Source organism: Rhinolophus sinicus, chromosome 12 (genome assembly GCF_057876585.1).
Source record: "Rhinolophus sinicus isolate RSI-liver-muscle chromosome 12, RSI-T2T, whole genome shotgun sequence".
In the NCBI taxonomy this organism is placed as follows: domain Eukaryota; kingdom Metazoa; phylum Chordata; class Mammalia; order Chiroptera; family Rhinolophidae; genus Rhinolophus; species Rhinolophus sinicus.
The window spans coordinates 55,864,568-55,884,556 of NC_142512.1; the positions used below are offsets into that span (position 1 = coordinate 55,864,568).

The following is a 19,989-nucleotide window of genomic DNA, read 5'->3' on the forward strand; positions in this document are numbered from 1 at the left end:
CATCAGGGTGCTCGGAGTTCCACTCAAAACAGCAACTGTGATTGAGCTAAGAATGTACTGGGCATGCAGGCATTGGCTCTTTTGATTGGATAGTCCCAGGAAGTGGGTACTGTTACTGTACCCATGTCACAGTTGGGATGTGTCCCAGGCGAGGTGACTTGCCTGCATGCTGAGCTCTGAGCCCAGGCAGCTGTACTCCAAGAACCAGCTCTTAACCCTTGCACCCCAAGCATAAGTGAACCCCCCTTCTTACCCTTGGAGTAAATTCCTGAGCTCTCTGGCTGATCTCAAGCCCCTCCCCCACATGGGTCCAGGCCCTCATCTTGGCCTGTCCCCACTGTCCGCATGCTGTTCTGTGACATCCAGCCTCAGTTTATCCCATCCCCACCTCTGGTACATGGTGTCCGCCCACCCCCCTGCCCATCCAGTTCTGCTTCCTCCCTAGTCTAGGGAGGCTCCACTTGTCCTGACCAGGTGCTCACATCCAGCCACCTGTCATTCTCAAGACAAACACCCCCCCTGGCCAGCGTGGACTCCTTACAGGAGGGGTGTCAGGCTGCACGGCGGTGCCCACCCCGTGTGACCTGAAACTCCAGTCTGTGGGTGGGGGTCATTGTGATCCACCCTGAGTTGGGCGTCTCGCGTGGACAGGTGTCCATCAATGTCAGCCCACCACCTCGTCCTCCTGGCACCGAACCCATGGGGCCCTAAGTAAAGACTCAAACGGGGGTGCAGCGAGTCTTTAGAGCTGTGTTTAATTTCATGTTTGTCCTTTTGCTGGTGTATGAGAAAGAAAAGCAAGGGTGACACAGGGAAGCCAGAGGGTTCAGGAAGCTCAGGGCTCAGGCCTTCTTTTTGGGGCTTTGAGCAAAAGGCCAGCGCCAGGTAACCGCGCCTCCCAACTGCAGGCTTACATGGAAATAGACACCATTAACGTGGAGAAGACACATATCCTGCAGCAGTGGGCCGTCAGCCTGGTGGGCATGAAGCGTCGTGACGAGGCTTACAGGACCATCCAGGAGGCACTCAGGTATGGCCTCGCCAGGGGCCCTGTCACTGCCCCGCTGAGGTGCCACGGTGGTGGGGGCCAGGAGCTTAGGGCGCCAGGTGGCATGAGCTCACCGAGCAGCATGCACTGCAAGGTGCGTGGGAACATGGGGGGAGACGGGGAATGGACTGCTACGCTCCCACCTCCTCCCAGGTGAACAGGCCTCCTGGGACAAAGGGGCACCTGCAGCCCTGTAGCCCCGCTTCCGCCCTGAAAGCTCCCTTATTGTTTGGCAAGATCTCAGTGTGTCTTAAGTCCTTTCAAATTTTCTGTGGTACTGTGGTACCCGGGGGCAGCCAGCTTTCATGCTCAGATTTCCTGGGCGGATTAAGGAGAAACAGAGTGGGAAACAGAAGAGGTGTTTATCTTTGGGAGATAAGGCGTCCCTTTGATTCAGTCTCCCACCTGTGTGCGAAACTCCATACCTTCATGATTGTTCTTCCGAGAGCTGCGTTCCAACCGAAAGCCTGTTTAATCTCACCAAGAAGAAAAAGGAAGATGCCCCCTTTTCGTGTCCCCCTCTGTCACTTCTAGCAAGGGGGGTCGTGTGGCTTGGGCTGGGTGTTGGAGACAGTGCACCTCCAGGCATGGTGCTGCCTAATTCCCCAACCACTTAGGGTAATGGGCACCCAGATGTGATAACCCATGTCACGTCCCTCACTTGCTTAGCTTTAACTTGGTGCCACTTCTGGCGCCAGCACAGAGCCTGGCAGAGAGCAGGTCCCTTGCTAACAAGGGAATGAATTGATATTATCAGTTCCTGAGCTTAGTTTCCAGTAGTCAGTCCTACAACCAGGAAATGCTTTTTCTGCTTGGTCCTGTGACCACACACACACACACACACACACACACACACACACACCAGCACATGCATATATGATTGTTTTTGAAACGACATCTTTGCATGAATAATGCTGGATTAGAAATACTTATTTTCTTCACTTCCCGGAGTCAGCAGTCCAAGAGCACAGGCAGAGCTGTGGAATTATCCAGGCAAATCTGCTGGCCCTTTGAATATGCAGGTAGGGGAACCAGGGCGGGCTGCAGGCTGGGCCCTGGGCTTCTCCCTGCCCTGTGTTGCCGTTGCCGTTCCAGGGCGGCTGGCTGAGGCCTCCTCCCCCACAGAGACCCCAGGGTTCAGGTGCCACCTGCCCTCCCCATTGTCCTATGCTCCCATGCCTCCAGGACTTGACCCGGAGTGTCCCCTCCTCAGCCTCCCTCCTCGCCCTGTCCCTCTGGCTAGTCCTACAGAGAGCACCCCATTATTACGTGTCCCAGACAGAGACCCTTGGGGACTGCTCTAATGACACGCTGTGTCCCACTCGGAGATGCGAATGACCAGCACTCCACTGGGCTCCCTGGGGCTGGCGGGCACTTCCTTTAATCTGGACCCGGCTACCCATGGAGTCTTCACAATGTCAGTGACAAAGTCGCATCAGAAGTGGGTCCCAGCCACAGGTGAATAATCCTGATGGAGGCTGCAGTCATCACGGAAAGTCATACATTCGAAGGAAACGGGTCATTTCCACGCGGCGAAACTTCTTGAAACAAGTCCGAAAACAGAAAGATTGTTCTGTGCTTAACTTGGGGCAGGGGGCGTGTACCTTACTTGGAATTTACACTCCCTCAGGGATAGGCCCCCAAGGGTCCTCCTGCGCCCTGTTACCTGCCTGTGTCTTCCGACGGGAAATTAAAGGGGCAGACGGGAAATTCAAGGGGCAGACGGCTCAGGGTTGTTAGTCGAGGAGCTGTGAGATCCCACAGCAGGTTCCCCTCTGCATCCTCAAATGAGACATAATCCTGATTCCATTTCTTTTTGTTTCCTTTATTTTCTATCGGTATCTACTAATCAAGGAAGTTTTTAAAATGTGGTTTGTTTTTTGTTTTGGGGTGTTTTTTAAAAATAATTTTTGTCAAGGATAAGTGAACCCATTACAGGAAATTTGAAAAACTGAGAAAAGGATTTTAAAATACCACTGTCCTCCTTTGGTGACAATGACAATTTATTAGCATTTGGGGCACTTGTCTTACGGAGAGTTCAGACTTCTGTCCCACAGCTTGTAACTGTATCTTTTTAAATTGGACGTCTTATTTTTATTGTTAAATTTTAGACATTCATAAGACTGTTAATTCCTAAAAAAGAAAGCAAGTAACTTTTTTCAGTCGGGTTTAAGGAGGATAATTTATGTACAAATTGGTTATGTACATAAGTGATCCGTTTTCAGAGCCCAGTTAGAATGGACATGGGCAGGTAACCCCCACACACTCAAGATATCAGATATCCCCTTCTCCCCAAGCCAGTACCTCGCCTCATCCCCCACTCCCAGCAAAACTGATGGGTTTTCTGCCCCTATAGTTTGCCATTTCCAGAATGCCATAGAACTGGAATCATACAGATTTTCTTGTCTGGATTCTTTCACTTAGCATCATGTTTTTGAGATTCATGCCCAGAAAAGAAACATTTATTTGTTTCTTCTTATTGCTGTGTGGTATCTATCATATGGATACATCAAAACCCATTCATTTATCTCTTCACCAAGTGACGGACATTTCGCATGTTTCCAGTTTGGGTCCCCTTCCTCCTCCCATAGTCATAATCTTAAAAGAGTCTTAGGCTTGGACTTGAAATGGGTAATACCGGGTTTCCCCGAAAATAAGACGGGGTCTTCTATTAAGTTTTGCTCCAAAAGACGCATTAGGGCTTATTTTCAGGGAATGTCTTATTAAAAATCACGGTAGGGCTTACATTCTGGTTAGGTCTTATTTTTAGGGAAACACAGTAGTTCTGTTACTCTATTAGGAAATAGTAGTCAAGACTATGAAAAGAGTAGGTTTCCTAGCTTATTTCTCTCCATTTGGCGAGCTTCCGCCGAGGGGCTTCCGCCGTATGCCCTGGGGTCCTGATGTCTTGGCTTTCCTCTCTCGATTTCGGCAGCGAATGCCAGCATCAGCTCAAGTCCATCGATGGGGAAATCGAAGCCTATAAAAAATCCATCATGAAGGAGGAAGAAAAGAACGAGAAGCTGGCGAGCATCCTGAACCGGGCGGAGACGGAAGCCAGCCTGATGCAGAAGCTGACCGCGCAGTGCCTGAGCAAGGAGGAGGCCCTGCAGAGCGAGTTCAACACGTACAGCCTCACCCTGCAGGACACAGAGGACGCGCTGGGCAAGACCAACGTGGTACGGCCGTGTCCCCCGCCCCCAGCAGGGCGTGCGTCCGCGGCCCCCATAATGGCACCCACCCCGTGACTCTTCCTTGCCAGGAATACACGATGACCATGGGCGGACTGCAGACCGTGCACCAGACCATCCGGGAAGAGCTGGATGTGAAGAGGAACCTGGACATCTCCATCATGGAGAAGCTGCAGGAGCACATGACCTCCAACAAGATGACCAAGTACTTTCATCAGCTCATCCTGAAGCGCCAGAAGGAAAAGACCAACCTGGTACGTGCGCCACCTCCCCCCACTGCAGCTGAGAGGGAGGGCGCTCTTGGGGACCCAACAGACCACACGCAGCGGAGTCAGTGTGCGCAGAGGCCGTACACGTCCCTTTTCGTTGTGTCCAGTAGTAAAAGCAATGCATTTTGTTCTAGAAACCCTGGGAATGCAGAAACGCACAACGAGGGAAATAAGGCAGCCGTACTCCCACCACTCAGACATAATCGCTTCTTAAATGTTGGTGTGTTTCCTTCCGGAAATATCGCTAAGCACACACGCTCATACTCACACATACAGCAGAATAAATGCAGACATGCCAAGACACATAGAAACACGCAGCATATACATGCCCCATGCCCACATGAGCAAACACACATGCACTCTCATACATGCAAACATGCACACAGGCACATATTTGTGCAAACACACACATACATAAGCACACACACAAACACCCACTTTAGATAACCTGGGACTCATTTTATATCAGTTTTTAGGTCTATTCTGATCCACTTTTCACTAATTTTACTGAAATATGACACAGCAAGTACACAAACGATAAGTACAGGAGTCGAATTTCTCACTAAGTGTGTGGTGGTTATTTTACTTTATTGACCGTATTCTATTCAACATAACATTTTCCTTACATATTCTTTAAAAACCTACGTTTTTCTTTCTGCACTGCACTTCATCATGCGAATGTATGTGTTTTGCTAACAATTCTCTGGTTAGACACCTCAGGTTGTTTCTAAAACATTGGAAACCACTCAGCACTGCACGTGCTCGCCCCTAAGTCCTTGTTCACCCGTCTGAGGGGGGTCCCTGGAGAGAAACCCTGGGTCCAATGCCAGGAGCCTTTTAAACGGATTATAGAGCTGCTCGAGCCTGCGCCTCGCCAAGGCTTGCGCTGGAGGTCCTGGGGTGGCATGTGCCCTTCCTGGCCTGGGAACCACCCCCCCCCAGGAGCTCTCTTTTGCTCTCCCAGGGGTCTTTCTTCACTCTGTGCTGTGGTCCGGAGTCCCTGTGTCCTTGGAAAAGCAATTCATTACGTGAATTGTTTCTCCTTTCCCTCTTCCCCCAGTACTGTGACCCCGCTGGAGTCCCCTACCTCGGCGGTCTCCTTCGAGGACCCCACAGAGGCCACGACAGCCTGCACCAGGCAGGGACCATCCCAGCGGAGGGCCTCCCCCAGGCCCCTCTAGGTCTCAGGAGCAGAGGCGGGGCCCATCCAACCTTCTGGATTCATGTAGCAGCCACATGAATGTATTTCCTCGCTTTTCAGCCCCACCAGGGGGTTCCACCTGTGACTCCAACCCAGGCCCTTCTGAGGAGTGTGGGGGGGGGAGCCTTAGGTAGAGATGCCTGGTGGTTAAGGGCCCTGCGCCTGTGTGACCCAGGGCCTCTGCCTTCACTCTCTCCCCTGGTACGAGACACCTCATAGGTGTCGGAGGATTAGATTTAAGCATTTGTTAAAATTTGAACAAAATGTCTGGGGAGGGCCAGAGGCAGTGCTCCCTAAATGTCAACCATCACCATTGTTGTCATGGTGGGTACTGGTCAGAAGGAGGCACAGCTGGTGGGGCTCACCTGTCTGCCCAGGAGGGCAGGGCCTCTGTCTACCTGGTGGCCGCCTGTGGCCGCCTCACCCCTCCCACACCGGGGAGGAGAGCAGCTGGCTCTTGGCCTGGTTGTGCCAAGGAAGTGGGGGACATGGGGCTGGAACCAAGGCTGCACAGAAGTGGATCTCCTTGGGACGCCTGACTGACACTCGGGGAGCCCCGCTGGTGTGTTCTCTGGGAAGTGGGAGTAAGACCACCATCTGGGAGCAAAAAGAGGGGCCCTGGGGTGTACTGGAGAAGCCAAGGAGTGTGGTGAGTGTGAAGTAACCTGCTGGGCCCTACTTCCACACCTGCGAGGATGAGTCCCCAGGTGGCGGCCAAGACCTCTCTGCCCTACCCACGGAGGTCGTGCATGTACTACCACCAATGTCCAACAGAGGGCAGTAAAGAGCCCTGGACCAACGTTGGTCTATTTCAATTGCACGAGTGGAGCTCTGGACGGCGGATGCTTTTCCCCACCTGCTCAGAACCCTATGGGCTGGTGGCAGGCAGGTGGGGTATATCTGGAACGAGGAACAGAGATTGTGGACAGACAGAACCATCTGGAGCTGAGGGCCAGAGGGAACGTGGGCATGTGTCAATGGTAGGGTCGAGACAGTTAATTCAAGAACAGCACTGAGTCCTGGGAGGAGGCCAGAGTGGTTTCAGCAAGGACAGCCCAGGAGCAGAGCAGGGGGGAGGCGGGGTGTTCTGGCTGGTGACCGAAAGAGGACTTGGGAACTGAAGCCCCCACAGGGTGTCGAGCACTGACGTAATAGAAGAAGGCAGGGCCCCTATGAAGGTCCCAGAGTGGCCTGGAGATCTCAGACGATCTTGGTGAAGAAAGGGGTAGGTGGTGCAGCCAGAGCTCAGACGGCCGGAGGGCCCGGGCATGCTCTGCTCCGGTGGGCAGGGTCTGGCTTTATAACCTAGGAACGTTGGGTGTCCTAGAAAGACCCACGGCAGCCACTCAGACAATCAGAGCCAGCCTGGGTCGTGGGAGAGGAGCCAAGATGACCCTGGGGGGCTGGGAGTCAGTGGGAGTCACTGGTGAGAGAGCCCATGTGGGCAGCAATGGGTGAGGGGCTAGATGGTAGGGTCAGGGCAGAGCCGTGGCCCCAGGAAAGTCCTGTCCCCAACGTGCCTGAGAGGCTGTGACTGCTGCCACCACTCTTTCTGACAAATACCCTCATGATAAACCCTGTGTTGCAGGAAGGGGCCCGAGTGTATTACACAGACAAAAATGCTACGACACAGGAATATTAGACGAGACTTAGCAAATGTAAAAGTGGCTTACAAACCCACATGTAGAGTGTGATCCTGTTTTCGTTTTTTGGGGCAAGTTGGGGTTATCTATAAAAACTAGAAGAAAGCACAGGTTCTGGATAGCTAGCTGTGTGACAGTTACGGGCCATTAAAATGTTCTCCTCTTTCCTCATCTGTATTTTCACATTTCCCCACAATGTATGTTACTGTTTCTTTAATCAGAAGAAACCGTAATGTTATCTTTCTTTTTTTGCCAGAAATTACCATTAGGATTCCAACAAGTGGGTTCTTTGACAGGTCCTTGAGGCGGAAAGAAAACCAACTTCCGTCTCTCCCGATTATGTTGTGGAATTTCTCCAGACGAATGTCCCAATGATCCAGGACACGGTAGGCCGGCCGGCTCAAATGGAGCCTCCCAGAAAAAAATAAAACGTTCAGACACACTTCCTTTTGCTAATCCAGGTGACGCATCTCTCCAAAATCAACGGGGACATCGCGCAGGCCACCCTGGACATCACAAACACCACCTGCAGGCTGGGCATGCATCAGAAGATGCTGGCCGAGCTCGACAAGGACGTGCAGAAGGTCAACGACCTCATCACCAACAGCGAAAACGAAATCTCCAGGCGCATGGTCCTGATTGAGAGAAAGCAAGGCCTCATCAACTTTTTCAATAAGCAGCTGGAGCAGATGGTTTCTGAGCTGGGGGTAAGACCCCGGGGCCAGGGGACACCACCTCTGCCTGACATTTGCACCTGGCCGTTTGGGGAACTTCTTACATTTAGAGATGAACCCATGTGGGACTGAGTCCCTCCTTCCCCACCCAGGTGAAAAAGCGGGATGCTCTACATCAGGGGCTGGAAAGTTGAAGGCTGGAGAGTCAATATTTCAGGCATTTTGGACCAGATGGTCCCTGGCACGACCACTTGCCCCTGCATTGTGGGGACAAAGGAGCCACTGGAGGCGGATGGGTATGGCCATGCCCAATGACTCCTTACTTACGGCCACTGAAATCTGAGTTCTATATCACTTGCACCTGGCACGAAATAGTCGTCTTCTTTTGATGTTTTTTTTTGGCTGGCTCATGGGCCATACAAAGACAGACAGCGGGCGGGATTGGACCCGCTGACCGCTGCTGCCCACAGCTCTAAGTGAAGTGTCTGGTGAGTGTGAGGCTTGAAGTCCTATCAGTTATCCAGGTGACCCCTCCCCTGAGGACCCCATGGGCTGCAGGCCCCAGAGTAGGATGCAGCAAGCTCTTAGTAGGTCAGCGCCGAGCACCCAAGGGCCCCTAAGCTGCACCCAAGTGGCTTCCAAGGAAGTAAAGTCCCTGACTCGTGATAGTCTGCTGTTAAAAGACAACTCGCAAAGCCCCTTTGGGGGAGGGAGGTCCTGTAGACCCTGCCCCTGTCCCCACAGGCTGTGGCACGGTGGGGTCACTCCAGCAGTGGAGGCAGGGGCACTGCAGACGCCCTGAGACCCGGATATCCCATGCGGGTCAGGGCGTGTGGTCTGGGCCCGAGTAAATGCTGCTCAATCTCGGTGCAGATACACAGGACCTCAGGGACCCACGCCCTCGCAGCCCACCCAGAAAGCAGTCCTTTGATGACAACCAGGCCCAAATTTGCTTCTTGGCAAATTTCCCTCCCAGGGGGAAGAGCTCGGGCCCTTGGAGCTTGAAATCAAGAGGCTGAGCAAGCTGATAGATGAACACAGCGGCAGCCTGATGCTGGCCCAGGTGAGCTGGCTCCGCCTGCAGCAGGAGATGGTCCAGGCCACGCGGGAGCGCGAGGAGCAGCTGGCCTCCACCCACAAGTTCAAGAAGGAGGTGCACATCATGGAGCAGAAGAAGCTGCGGATAGAGAGTAAGTGCCTGGTGGAGGGACCCGCCTACCGGGGCGGGGTCTGCCCGGAGGCACCGCGGGCTTTCACCAAGCCTTGAACGCGGACCCCGGCAACGCTCATGGCAGAGTTTGTGAATATCAGCCGTTGCCCTGACCGGCCACCCAGGTTGCAGTCCCGGCGGAAGTGTTGACAAAATGTAGTGAATTTGTGAAGCTCATGGACTTCAGGGTGCTGCCAGTGAGGGGGGCATGGAAAGGTCCCCCCAGCCCAAGGCAGGGAGGCTCCAATACGTAGTGAGCTGTGGGTCCTCGGGCCAGTTCCCTGGGGCTCAGGGACATAGGTGACGCCTTGGGCCCCAAACTCAGGGCTTTGGGAAGAGACTCTCCCTCTTCAGCTGAACTTAGAAAACTGTCCCTCTGGGGTCCCCCCAACCTATGTGTCACCTCAGATTGTATTTCAACCCTATGGGTCCCCAACCTGCCAGGGTGTCCACGCCATCCACGGCCACCTGCTGAGGCGTCCTGGTCCCTTTGGTCCCACCTGGTCTCTGACCCAAGGTCCACACAGGTCAGCCTGGCCACGTGGCCCCTCAGGAAATGCTGCCTGCAGGTCCAGGCCCACTCTGCCTGGACACATCACACCCCTTTCTTTCCGGCGGTCCTGCCATCTGTTTTTCCTGCCCCTGGGGTGCCCAGACCCACCTGTTAGAGACGACGGTCGTTGTTTTCCACCCCTGCCTGAGTTGGCAAGGGCCGCACAGGGAGGACACTCGGTGCCTGAGCAAACCCTGTGCCTGCCGTGCAAGGCACCTGCGTGTCCTGGGGGAGGGGGCTTGCCCCCCATCAGCCGGCTTCTCCCACCTGCTCGTCCTCCCTGCCCCGGTCCTTTCCGTTCCTCTAAGGGCCAGGCTTTGGAAACCACGTGCCGAGAGGGACCCCTTCCCTCTGCTCTGGTGCCGGAGGGACGTGATTTGGGTGGGGGTGCCCCGAGGACAGCGGGCCGGGAGGGGAGCTGTGGGGCGAGCCGGAGCCTGCTCCCCGCTCTGGGACCTGACCGTCCGGGGCCGCTGCCTTGTCCCCGCTGTGTGCCGCAGAGAAGATCGATCAGGAGAGGAAGGAGCAGAAGGACATCGAGCGCCACATGAGGGACCTGGACTCTGACCTGAGGAAGCTCAGTGTGCTGCTCAGCCAGAACCGCAGCTGCTCCGAGGACCTGCAGCAGGGCAACCTGGTGACCGAGAACGAGCTCGTGCGCGCGCTCAAGGTCCGTGCCCTCCGGCCCCACGGGCACGGGCGGTCAGAGGGAGGGCACAGGCGTGGGCACCCGTGCCCCCCAGCGCCTCCCACACAGCCGTCCGCGCCCGTCGCCCTACACAGGCCTCTGAGAGGGAGACCATCGAGATGCAGGAGAAGCTGGACCAGCTGACTCAGGAGAAGGCATCCGTCCTCAACAGCCTGGTGGAGGCGGAGTGAGTGTGCCCGTCGGGCGCTGACTGTCTGTCCTGCCGCTGCCCTGCACAGCCCCTGGGCGCTCCCACCGGCCATTTCACCCTCCCGGGCCAATGGACCCAGACACAGCCGAATGGCGCTCCCGTCCTCGGGGCAGCCCCCTCGCCAGACTAGTTATCGCAGGAAATAGAGCAGCTTTCTTTGGGATAGACTTTTAAAAACTTACACTGTTTTTATGATGCCTGATTATAAAGGCAAGCCATACGCAACTGCAAGCATCTTAAACTATAACAACATGAGCAAAGTAGAAAGGGAAAATCACAGATAGTCCCAACTCTCTTCCTTTGCCAGAAAACCACTGTGGATGTATATGTCTTTCTTGTTTGTTTGTTTTTAAACAAAAATGGGGTTGCAGGCGTCCCCTTTGGAGCTACCTTACGCGTCTCTGTGGCTCCCTTTCCCGTCACGATGCGTGGACGTACATTTCCAGTTGGGGCGGCTGCCGAGTGGGCGCCCCTTCAGGAGCAGGCTGCCTGTTGTCCCTGCGCACTGTTTTGGAGGACCATGCCCTCTGGGACACACGGGAGACAGAGGAGGAAGGGACGGAATCGCTAGACGTAAATTCAGCCTCCACCTCCATGAAAACCTCTACAGCCCCGTCCTTAGGGCATGAGCTCGGGGAAGCTTCAGGAAGAAATCTGCTCTTACACAGCCTCCCCTACTTTTAAAGATACCAGATCATGCTTTGGGAGAAAAAAATCCAATTGGCCAAAGAGATGCGCGCCTCAGTGGATTCCGACACTGGCCAGACGGAGATCCGAGCCATGAAGGCCGAGATACGCAGGATGAAGGTGAAGGGGGGGGGCGGGAGGGGCCAGGGGGAGGGGGCTGGGAGGGAGCCGGGCGGCACAGTGACCGGCACTCCACGCTGAAGCTCAAGCGAAGCACACTGCCCCCCTTGCCAGCCGTAGCTCAGGGTGTGTCCTCTTTCCTTCTTCCTGCACTGAGACTATCACACAGCAGCACGGGATGCACAGCCGCATGATATTTTAAAATGCTGGTTGTGGCCCCCAAATGTCATGACCCGCTAGTGAAATGTGTCCCACTGTCGGACCAAAGAGAGTCCCCCTCAATGAAAGGGTTCAAAGAACACACCCACCTCTTCCCTGGGTGACTCTTCACATGACTTCTCCCCACTCTCGTCTTTAGCTGCATTTCATGACCTTAAAGCGGCTGGTGGTTTCATCATGAGCTGTCACCAAGCCAAAGGTTCAAGGCTTTAAGGATACAAATAAAAGCAGGCAATAAAAATAAATGTGACATCACTTTCACAGTGCTGCTTTTGATAATAACCCCTCTGGCTGCTGAGTTCAGAGGAATTCTGATCAAATGCATATGTGTTTGAGGCTTTAAAAAAATCCCCTCGCTTGATTGACTTTTCAAACCACAGAAGCCACGGATGTCGCTGCAGCAGGTGAGTCTCCAGCACAGAGATCACACGCATGGACAGAGGCTGCCACCTCCCTGCTACTTGTTGTTCTGTTTTTTCTTAACAAAAATAGGACCTGTACCTGTCACTCAGCAACTTATTTTGAAAAAACAATGTGGATACTAACCCATTCTTTAACAGTTACAGACTATACTATGGACATATAATTTATTGAAACATTCCCAGGTTGATGAAAACTCAGACTGTTTCCAGGTTGTTGTTGTCTCATCACTATAAACAATGTTAAAGTAATATCCTTACAGCAGCCCCCCCTTATCTGCAGGGATATGTTCTGAGAACCCCAGTGGGTGCGCAAAACAGAAGATAGTAACAAGCCCTGTACATACTATGTTTTTCCTATACATACATGCCTTTTCACGTAAAGGAATCACTTTACGGTGTCTCTTTGGTATATTTGAGTTGCCAGCATCACTACTCCTGCACTTTGGGCTGTTAAATAAACTAAGGGTGACTTGAACACAAGCTCTGAGACCCCTCGACAGTGGACCCCATCACTGGGTGGGGAGTGTCTGCAGCATGGACTCGGGACAGAGGCATATGAGTCACGAACCCAGCAGGACAGAGCAAGACGATGCACAATTTAAAACCTGTGAATTATTTATTTCTGGAGTTTTTCATTTAATATTTTCAGACCGTTGACTGTGGGTAACTGAAACCTCAGAAAGCGACACCTACTACTGTACTTACTGGTTTTAATTTGTTTTCTGTAGGCCAGATTCCCAAAAGTAGGATTATTGGGTCAAAGAGTTTTGACCATACGGGAGCCCGGCAGATTGTTTTTCTAAAAAGTACTTGAGAATGGCCGTGTCGCTACAGCCTCGGCAGCTGTGGGTGTGTTCAGTCTGCCAGTATTTTTCATCGAGGCATTGCGTTGAGCAGAAGCTCACCCTTTGTGGCGTACAGCGCTGAGTTTTGACAAAGACATACAACAAGCATGCAGCCTATTTCCATCGTCCTCGGATTCCCTCGTGCCTTTTTGTACTTGACCCGCCTGCTGCCCTGTCCCAGACAACCACAGGTCCGTTTCCGTTCCCGCAGTTTGGACTTTTCCAGAATGTCCCATAAATCGATCATACAGCAAGAAGCATTTGCGCCTGGCTTTTCTCACTTACCGGAGCGCATCTGAGATGCACCACACTGGTGAAGTCCAGTTCCTTGGTCTGTTCTTCAATGGATCGTTCTGCTCATGAAGCTAAGAAATCGTTGCTTAGGCCGGTCACAGATTTTCTCTGATGTTTTCTTCTAGAAGCTTCCTACGTTTAGGTTTTCCATTAGGGTCTAGGATCTATTTGAAGTTGATTTTTGTATATGGAGTGCGCTGTGGATCGAGGTTGATTTTTTTGCACTTACATGCCCATTGTCTCAGACCCCTTGTGGAAAAGTTTGTCTCTTCTCCAAACAGGCGTGGGCGGCTGTGTGGGTGACTTCGCACTGTCGTTGGAGCACCCTCGTCGAAATACGCGTATATTTTCTGGGTTCTCTGATGTTTTCCACTGATCGCCAAGCCTGTCCTTTTACAGATTCCACACAGTCTCGGTTTCTGTAGCTCTATACTTACGTGATTCCCCCAACTTTGTTCGGCCTTTTCCAAACTGTTTAGTCTATATTTTTGGCCTTTCCATACAAATTTGAGAATCAGCTCGTCGATTTCTCCCAGAATTCCTGCTGGGACGGTGACTGGGATGGCGTGGACCCCACAGGTCAGCTCAGAGAGAACAGACAGCGTGACAGCCGTGTTCCCAGGGCAGGAGCAGGTGGCTCTTCCTTTTATGTAGGTCTCGTTTGAGTTCCCTTGTCAGTGTTTTCAGTTTTTGGCATCTGGTCTTGTGCATGTTTTATTAGATTTATACCTAAGAGTTTCACGTTTTCTGATGCTATTGTAAAGGATATTTTTTAAAAAAATTTTCAGTTTTCAAGTGCTCATTGTTACTATTCAGAAATACAATTGACTTTTGTACACTGACTGTTTCTATGATTTTGCCTAACTCTCTCATTTGCTTATCAGTCTTTATAACAATTGGTAACCCACTGTGCGAAAAGAGGTTTCTTGATGTCATGTGGATTTGTGCTGCTGGCTCACTGGGGGGCATTGGGCACAGGCCTTTCCCTGTGTGTGTGTGTTGTGCTGCCTTTTGCATTTCGTCGCTTTCTTATCGGGCTAGTTCCTTATTTCTTAGCAATTTTCAGGAGCTCCTTGGATATTGGGGTACTAAGCCCTGTCTTTAATACTTGTTCCAAATATTATCCCTTTTATTGGCCTTTCTGCTTTGTGTAGAGTCTTTTCCCACTCAGAATGTTCTTAAGGTTTCTGTTTGATAGTGTTATCAGTATTTTTCCGTGTGGCTTCTGGGTTTCCTATATGGCTTAAAAAGATCCCCCCGGCCTAAAGTGAAACAAATATATTCCTAAGTTGTTTTCAATGGTTTGCACATATTTAGACCTTGAGTCCACCTGGAATGTATTTTTGGTGATAGTGTGAAGTGAGGGTCCATCCCATTTCCTCTCAGCTGGGGAGTGAGTATGGCCAGCAGCCTGTATTAGGTCATCTGTGCTTTTGTCACTGAATTGGGGGCCACGTGCACCAGAGCAGCTCCCCGGGGGAGTCGGCCCCACCCTCTCTGCTCTGTTGTGACACCCACTTTGACAGGCTTCGCCAGTGTAGTGTGTGGTTAGTGTCACTATGGTCCATTTTAAATCGGGGGGGCTGGGTCTTCGTCCACCACCTTTCTTAACTTGGGGATTCTTGCCCGTTTATCCTTTTTTGGTTCTAAATCAGCTTACGGAGGCAGAACTCACGTACAATAACGTACTTATTTTAAACGCTTGGTTCAATGTGCAGCCATCACTGCAATCAGGACACGGAATGCTCTTGCCACCCCGGAAAGTTCCCTCGTGCCCCTTACAGTCGACCTGTCACTACAGCCAGTCCCCAGCTCAGGTGCCACAGTCCGTTCATGTTACCATCCCACCGAACCACGGTGTGTTTGTCCCACTGAGAAATGAACCTCGGGCCAATACGATTAAGCAAACTACAAGCTCCAGCCAGAGTCCACCATTTGGGGGCTGATGTCCCTTTCCTGCTCCAGGTGCCACTCCTGGGCGACACGTGGTCCTCAGGGCTCCCACCTCCCCAGCCTCTGCCCATTTCTCAGGGTTGCCTGCCCTGGTTGCCTGTCCCTCTCTATGGACCTTTAACTCATTCTGACCCATTGACGATGCTGCAGATTCTGTGTCCTCCGGCTGTGTCCCCCTCGTTGGTTCCCTGCTGGTTCCGTGGGGGGGGAGTGGGGGGTGGGCTGGCCTCCCACCGGGCCCTGCCCTGTGCACGCAGGTCAAGCACGGGCAGCTGCTGAAGCAGCAGGAGAAGATGATCCGGGACATGGAGATGGCCGTCGCCCGCAGGGAGACCATCTCGACCCGGGCCGAGGGCCAGAGCAAGATGGACAAGAAGTCGCTCACCCGGACGGACTTCCACCACAAGCAGACAGAGCTTCGGCGAAAGATCAGGGACCTTCACAAGGTAGGGGAGCCATGTGACAAAGAAGGGTACATGCCGAGGATGGCCTGTCTACAGGCCGACATCCACCTGTGCCCCTTGCACGTGGTCAGCTCGCTGGCAGGCGTCACTGGCCAAGGCTGTCCTGATGTCCCCGCCCCCACCTGGGCTGTGATTTCACTCTGTCCTTCCAGCTGCTCAATGGGCCCCTCCCCATCCCATTCACATCACCACCTCCTCTTCTGCACATTGTTCCCGGAGCTGTCGTCAGAGCTGCTGTGTCAGGCTGTTTATGAGACAGAAGTGACAGTGAGGGGCTGAGGAGGGGATGCAAAGAGCCCGGCTTTGGAACCAGCATTCTCCTGCACTGGGGACAAAAGCCACTGCATCCTCTGAGCCTGAGCCCACGACCCCGAGTGCCCTCAAGGTCAATGGGTGCTTCCCCGGGAGCCCCACGTTCTGCTACGATGGGGCCTTTCTTGGGTTTAACAGACTGGAGGGTGCAGCTTTGAGCTAGAGGCTGCTGTCTGTCAGCCCCTTTCTGCTCATGGGCAATGCCACCAGGGAGGCATGGAGAGTTGGTGAAGGGTGTGAGCCTCCGTGTCACTGATGCCAAGTGGTGGAGGGAACGGGCTGATGGGAACGTGGAGGACACCCACGTGAGCCCATGTCCCCTCCGCCAGGTCACATCCACCAAGCATGTGGTGTGTGCCCTTCCTGGGAGGGGACCAGCCCGTAGCATCCCGGTGCCCACTCCCTGAGCAGTCGCCAAGCCAGGCTCCGGGCTCAGACTTCCCTTGGCCCCCGTGGACCAACTATGTGGCCTTGGGTGTGTGTGGAACCTTTCCGAGCCTGCACTCCCTCGTCTGCCAGACAGAAATATTAGCAATACCTGTGCCCCCCCCCCCCACCGTCCAGCTAGGTCAAGGGTTACGTGAAACAGAAGCTGGCCTCGGGGCCCCGCGTGGGGTTCCAGCCAGCTCTCCTACTTATGACTGAGGCATGTAGTCTGGCCTCTCTGTGCCTTGGCTTACTGACCTGTGCAATGGGTCCTCGCCTCGTGGAGGCCTCCAGGGGATTAGATGGAGGGTACTGGACTAGCCCCAGCAGGGTAAATCCTGTGTAAGGAAAGGTCAGCCGCAAGTGACAGCCTGGATCCCGCTGCTACTTTGGAAGTTACCGGAGGTGGCAGGACAGCCTCTTCTGGGTCCCTGTCAGCTGATCTCTGCCATACTGGCCACTCCTGGTGCTCATTCCTCTCCACCCCTCCTGGCTCCCCGAGCCCCTCTCAGCCCCTCACCACAGGGTCTCACCAGGACCCCTCCCTGCCTCGCCTGCCCCCACACCCTCCTGCACCTCCGTCCTCCCAGCAACAGCATGGCTGTACCCAAGCCCTCCTGCCACATACACTGCCACGCACCGCACCCAGTGTGGCCTCCACCTTTGTGCACAAACTGGCCTTTTCTGTCACCCCTGCCAGCCCCACCACACACTGTCCCGCGTCCCCAGCCACACACTGAGAGTCACTTTTGTCTCTTCTACTTCATTCGTCCACCACAGCCACCAGCTGCCAAAGCTACCAGACTTTTCTTCCCTTCTCTGTCTGCTTCCCCTGAGATTTTCTGGTCCCCCAACCGCACGGTGATGGATCCCAGCCTCGTCCCTCCCGCTCTGGGCTGCAGATGCCACTGGAAGCTCTGGTTCCGCTGTGACTCTGCAGAGGCCCCCCCACTGCCGTCCACCCCACTCCCACCCCTCTAGCTCACGCTCCCCAGGCCACATCTGTACCCCATGCGGCCCGGCCCCCCGAGCCTGCCCCAGGTGTCTTCCCCGCCCTTGGCACAGTTACCAAGCTGCCCCGGTCCATGTGCCTGTGCAGGCAGCCACTGCAGGAGGCCCCAGGCCGCTCAGCCCCTCCTTTGTCCCAGCCTCGCCTGCCTCACAGAGCAGTCTGCGGAGGGCTTAACTGGGCCCTGGTGCCCTGCTGGGACTCACGCCCCCCACCCTGCGTCACAGTTCCCAGGGACAGGGACTGGCTTCGCCCCTCTGGGAATCCCCTCGGATCGTGTGCACAGGTGGGGCCTTCCGGCCTGAGTCCTCTCTGTCCGCTGGATAGGCAGGAGACGGTCCCAGAATGACCCTGTCCATCCCCTAGGCCAGCGAGGACTGCAGTGACACCATCTTGGAACTGGAAGAGACTCAAAAACGCATGAGCGAGTCCCTCCTGGAGAAGCAGGCACAGCTGTCAGCCATGCAGTCCCACACCGAGACGCTCGAGGCCGACCTGGAGCAGCTGGTGGCCCTCAAGCGACAGGTAGACAAGGCCGGGGCCACGAGGGCTACTAGGACCCCTGCCCTCCTGGAGCTCACATTCCTGGGGTGAAGGGACAGATACTCAAAAGAAAAGACATCGTGTGTCAGATGGTGACACGTGCCCTGGAGAAAAATAAGCAGAGAAGCGGGTGGGGTGGTGGGGTGGGCAGAAAAGGCCACACGGGGAAAACGACCTGAGTCAGACTTGAAGGGAGCCAGGGAGCGAGCCACCCAGCAGAGGGCACAGCGGGTAAAGCTGGAGCTTGAGACTGCCCGGGGCCACCAGAGGCCTGCAGGTGCAGTGTGGGGCAGAGACAGCCCTCGGGGCTAGGCACCGCCTTTGGGGGCCGTGACCCTGACTTTGGGCTTTTTCTCTCAGGGAGGCGGGAGACAGTGGGAGGCTTTGGGGCTGAGGGTGACGTGTTAGCAGGATCACTCTGGCTCTGAGGTTGAGTGAGGAATGCAAGGTGAAGGGGGGACATGGGAGGCCTGTTTGAGGCTGTGACAGTCTTTAAGGAGGACGGTGAGGCATGACAGGCCTGAAGCCTTGGGGCGAGTGAGCAGCTGCACATAGTGTCGTCACTGTCCCAGGAGTTTCCTGGTAGACTGGATGTGGTGTGAGCAGGAGACAGGGGTCAGGCGGGACTGCAGGGTGTGGGCCTGAGGATCGGCTGAGATGGGGAGATGATAAAGGGAAGTGTCTGGCAGCAGGCCTGACACATGGCCGGGGTCAGCTGCCTCTTAGAGGGTGGACGGAGGATAAAGCCCCACGCTGGCCTTGTCTCCTGGCTGCGGAGACTCAGTACTTCAGGTGGTCCTTCCCTGCGCCCTTCTCCTCTTTGTCATTCATCGTCTGAGTTTGTGTGGGGGCCCAGTAGGTGTCCTCTTTTGAATCTATACAGCCTGACACAGGGTCTCTTATCTCACCCAAGAAACTTGCCGAGCTGGTGGCCCTGCAGACGCGCCTCAAGCACCTGCAGGCGGTGAAGGACGGCAGGTACGTGTTTCTGTTCCGCTCCAAGCAGTCGCTGCTGGTGGAGCGCAGGCGCCTGGACGACCGGCTGGCCGACATCAGCACCATCCTGGACCACGTGAAGGATGAGTACCCCCAGTTCCAGGAGGCCCTGCTCAAGGTCAGACAGACGATCGCCAACAAGCTGGAGTCGCCAGGGCCCTCCTAGAGAGCGGCCTGGACCGCGGCTTCCCAGGCTGGCCCCCGTGGAAGACACCAGGATTCTGTGTATTACCAGGGACTTAGGATCTTGTGTCACTGAAAGCCATGTCCACCCTTAGAGAATGGCACTGTTTAGAAGAAATAGATAGGTCAGCACTGTAGGAATTTGTTTTAGCCACACAGCTGTTTAAACCAAGTCAAATCCCAGTGTTTCCAGTTGCATCTAAGCAAGTCTTGCACTTGCAAATCCATGCTCTCACGGTAGCTGGGTTGGTGCTCCGGTTTCTGCATGTGAGAATGCTCGGGAGTGAGCTGGGCTTCCTTTTGACCGTGTCTGGTACCAACCCAGTCTTGTGGGTGAGTAAAGAAGGGACCTTGTCTGGTACCAACTCAGTCTTGTGGGTGAGTAAAGAAGGGACCCAGGAGTATGATGGCCCTCAGGCTTCGGCACCTCAGTGCGTCTGAAAACCCACAACCCGCCTTCTCATCCACAGCTTTCCCTGATCCCACCCCGGGGAAACTCGGGTCCCTTCTCCTGCCCCCACTCCCAGCCGCTAAATCCAGAGTCCCAGCTCACAGGACCAAGTGCAGGGGAACAACCCACGGGCTGTGCTAACAGAGACCTAACAACAGAAGTAAGACTGTGCCCGTGGGTAAATACTGAGACACGTCCCGTGTCTGCCCACTTGTCCTACCTTCACTGTCACCAGAGCATCCTTCCCCCACCCCCCACCCCCCGATTCTTGTGGCACTTGTTACCGTGTGGCTTCTCTGCAGTGTAAAGGGACAATGTTCAACAAAATAATTTCACTTTCAACTTTTCAGCAGAAAAATAAAAGTTTTTTTTCTGAA

General features: G+C 54.2%; 1 protein-coding gene across 2 annotated transcripts in view; it reads left to right on the forward strand.

Moving 5' to 3' along the window:
• The window catches only part of CCDC40 (coiled-coil domain 40 molecular ruler complex subunit), a 37,228-nt gene extending 17,239 nt beyond the window's left edge, over positions 1-19,989 (forward strand). For both annotated transcript variants that reach the window (XM_074320711.2, XM_019735625.3), the window contains 11 exons: positions 909-1,030; positions 3,984-4,227; positions 4,311-4,493; positions 7,814-8,059; positions 9,003-9,216; positions 10,290-10,459; positions 10,573-10,664; positions 11,375-11,495; positions 15,486-15,674; positions 17,806-17,964; positions 18,896-19,989. In XM_074320711.2, coding sequence (XP_074176812.2) covers positions 909-1,030; positions 3,984-4,227; positions 4,311-4,493; positions 7,814-8,059; positions 9,003-9,216; positions 10,290-10,459; positions 10,573-10,664; positions 11,375-11,495; positions 15,486-15,674; positions 17,806-17,964; positions 18,896-19,144 — 1,989 coding nt within the window. In that variant the 3' untranslated portion in view covers positions 19,145-19,989. The remainder of the gene's footprint in view (positions 1-908; positions 1,031-3,983; positions 4,228-4,310; positions 4,494-7,813; positions 8,060-9,002; positions 9,217-10,289; positions 10,460-10,572; positions 10,665-11,374; positions 11,496-15,485; positions 15,675-17,805; positions 17,965-18,895) is intronic.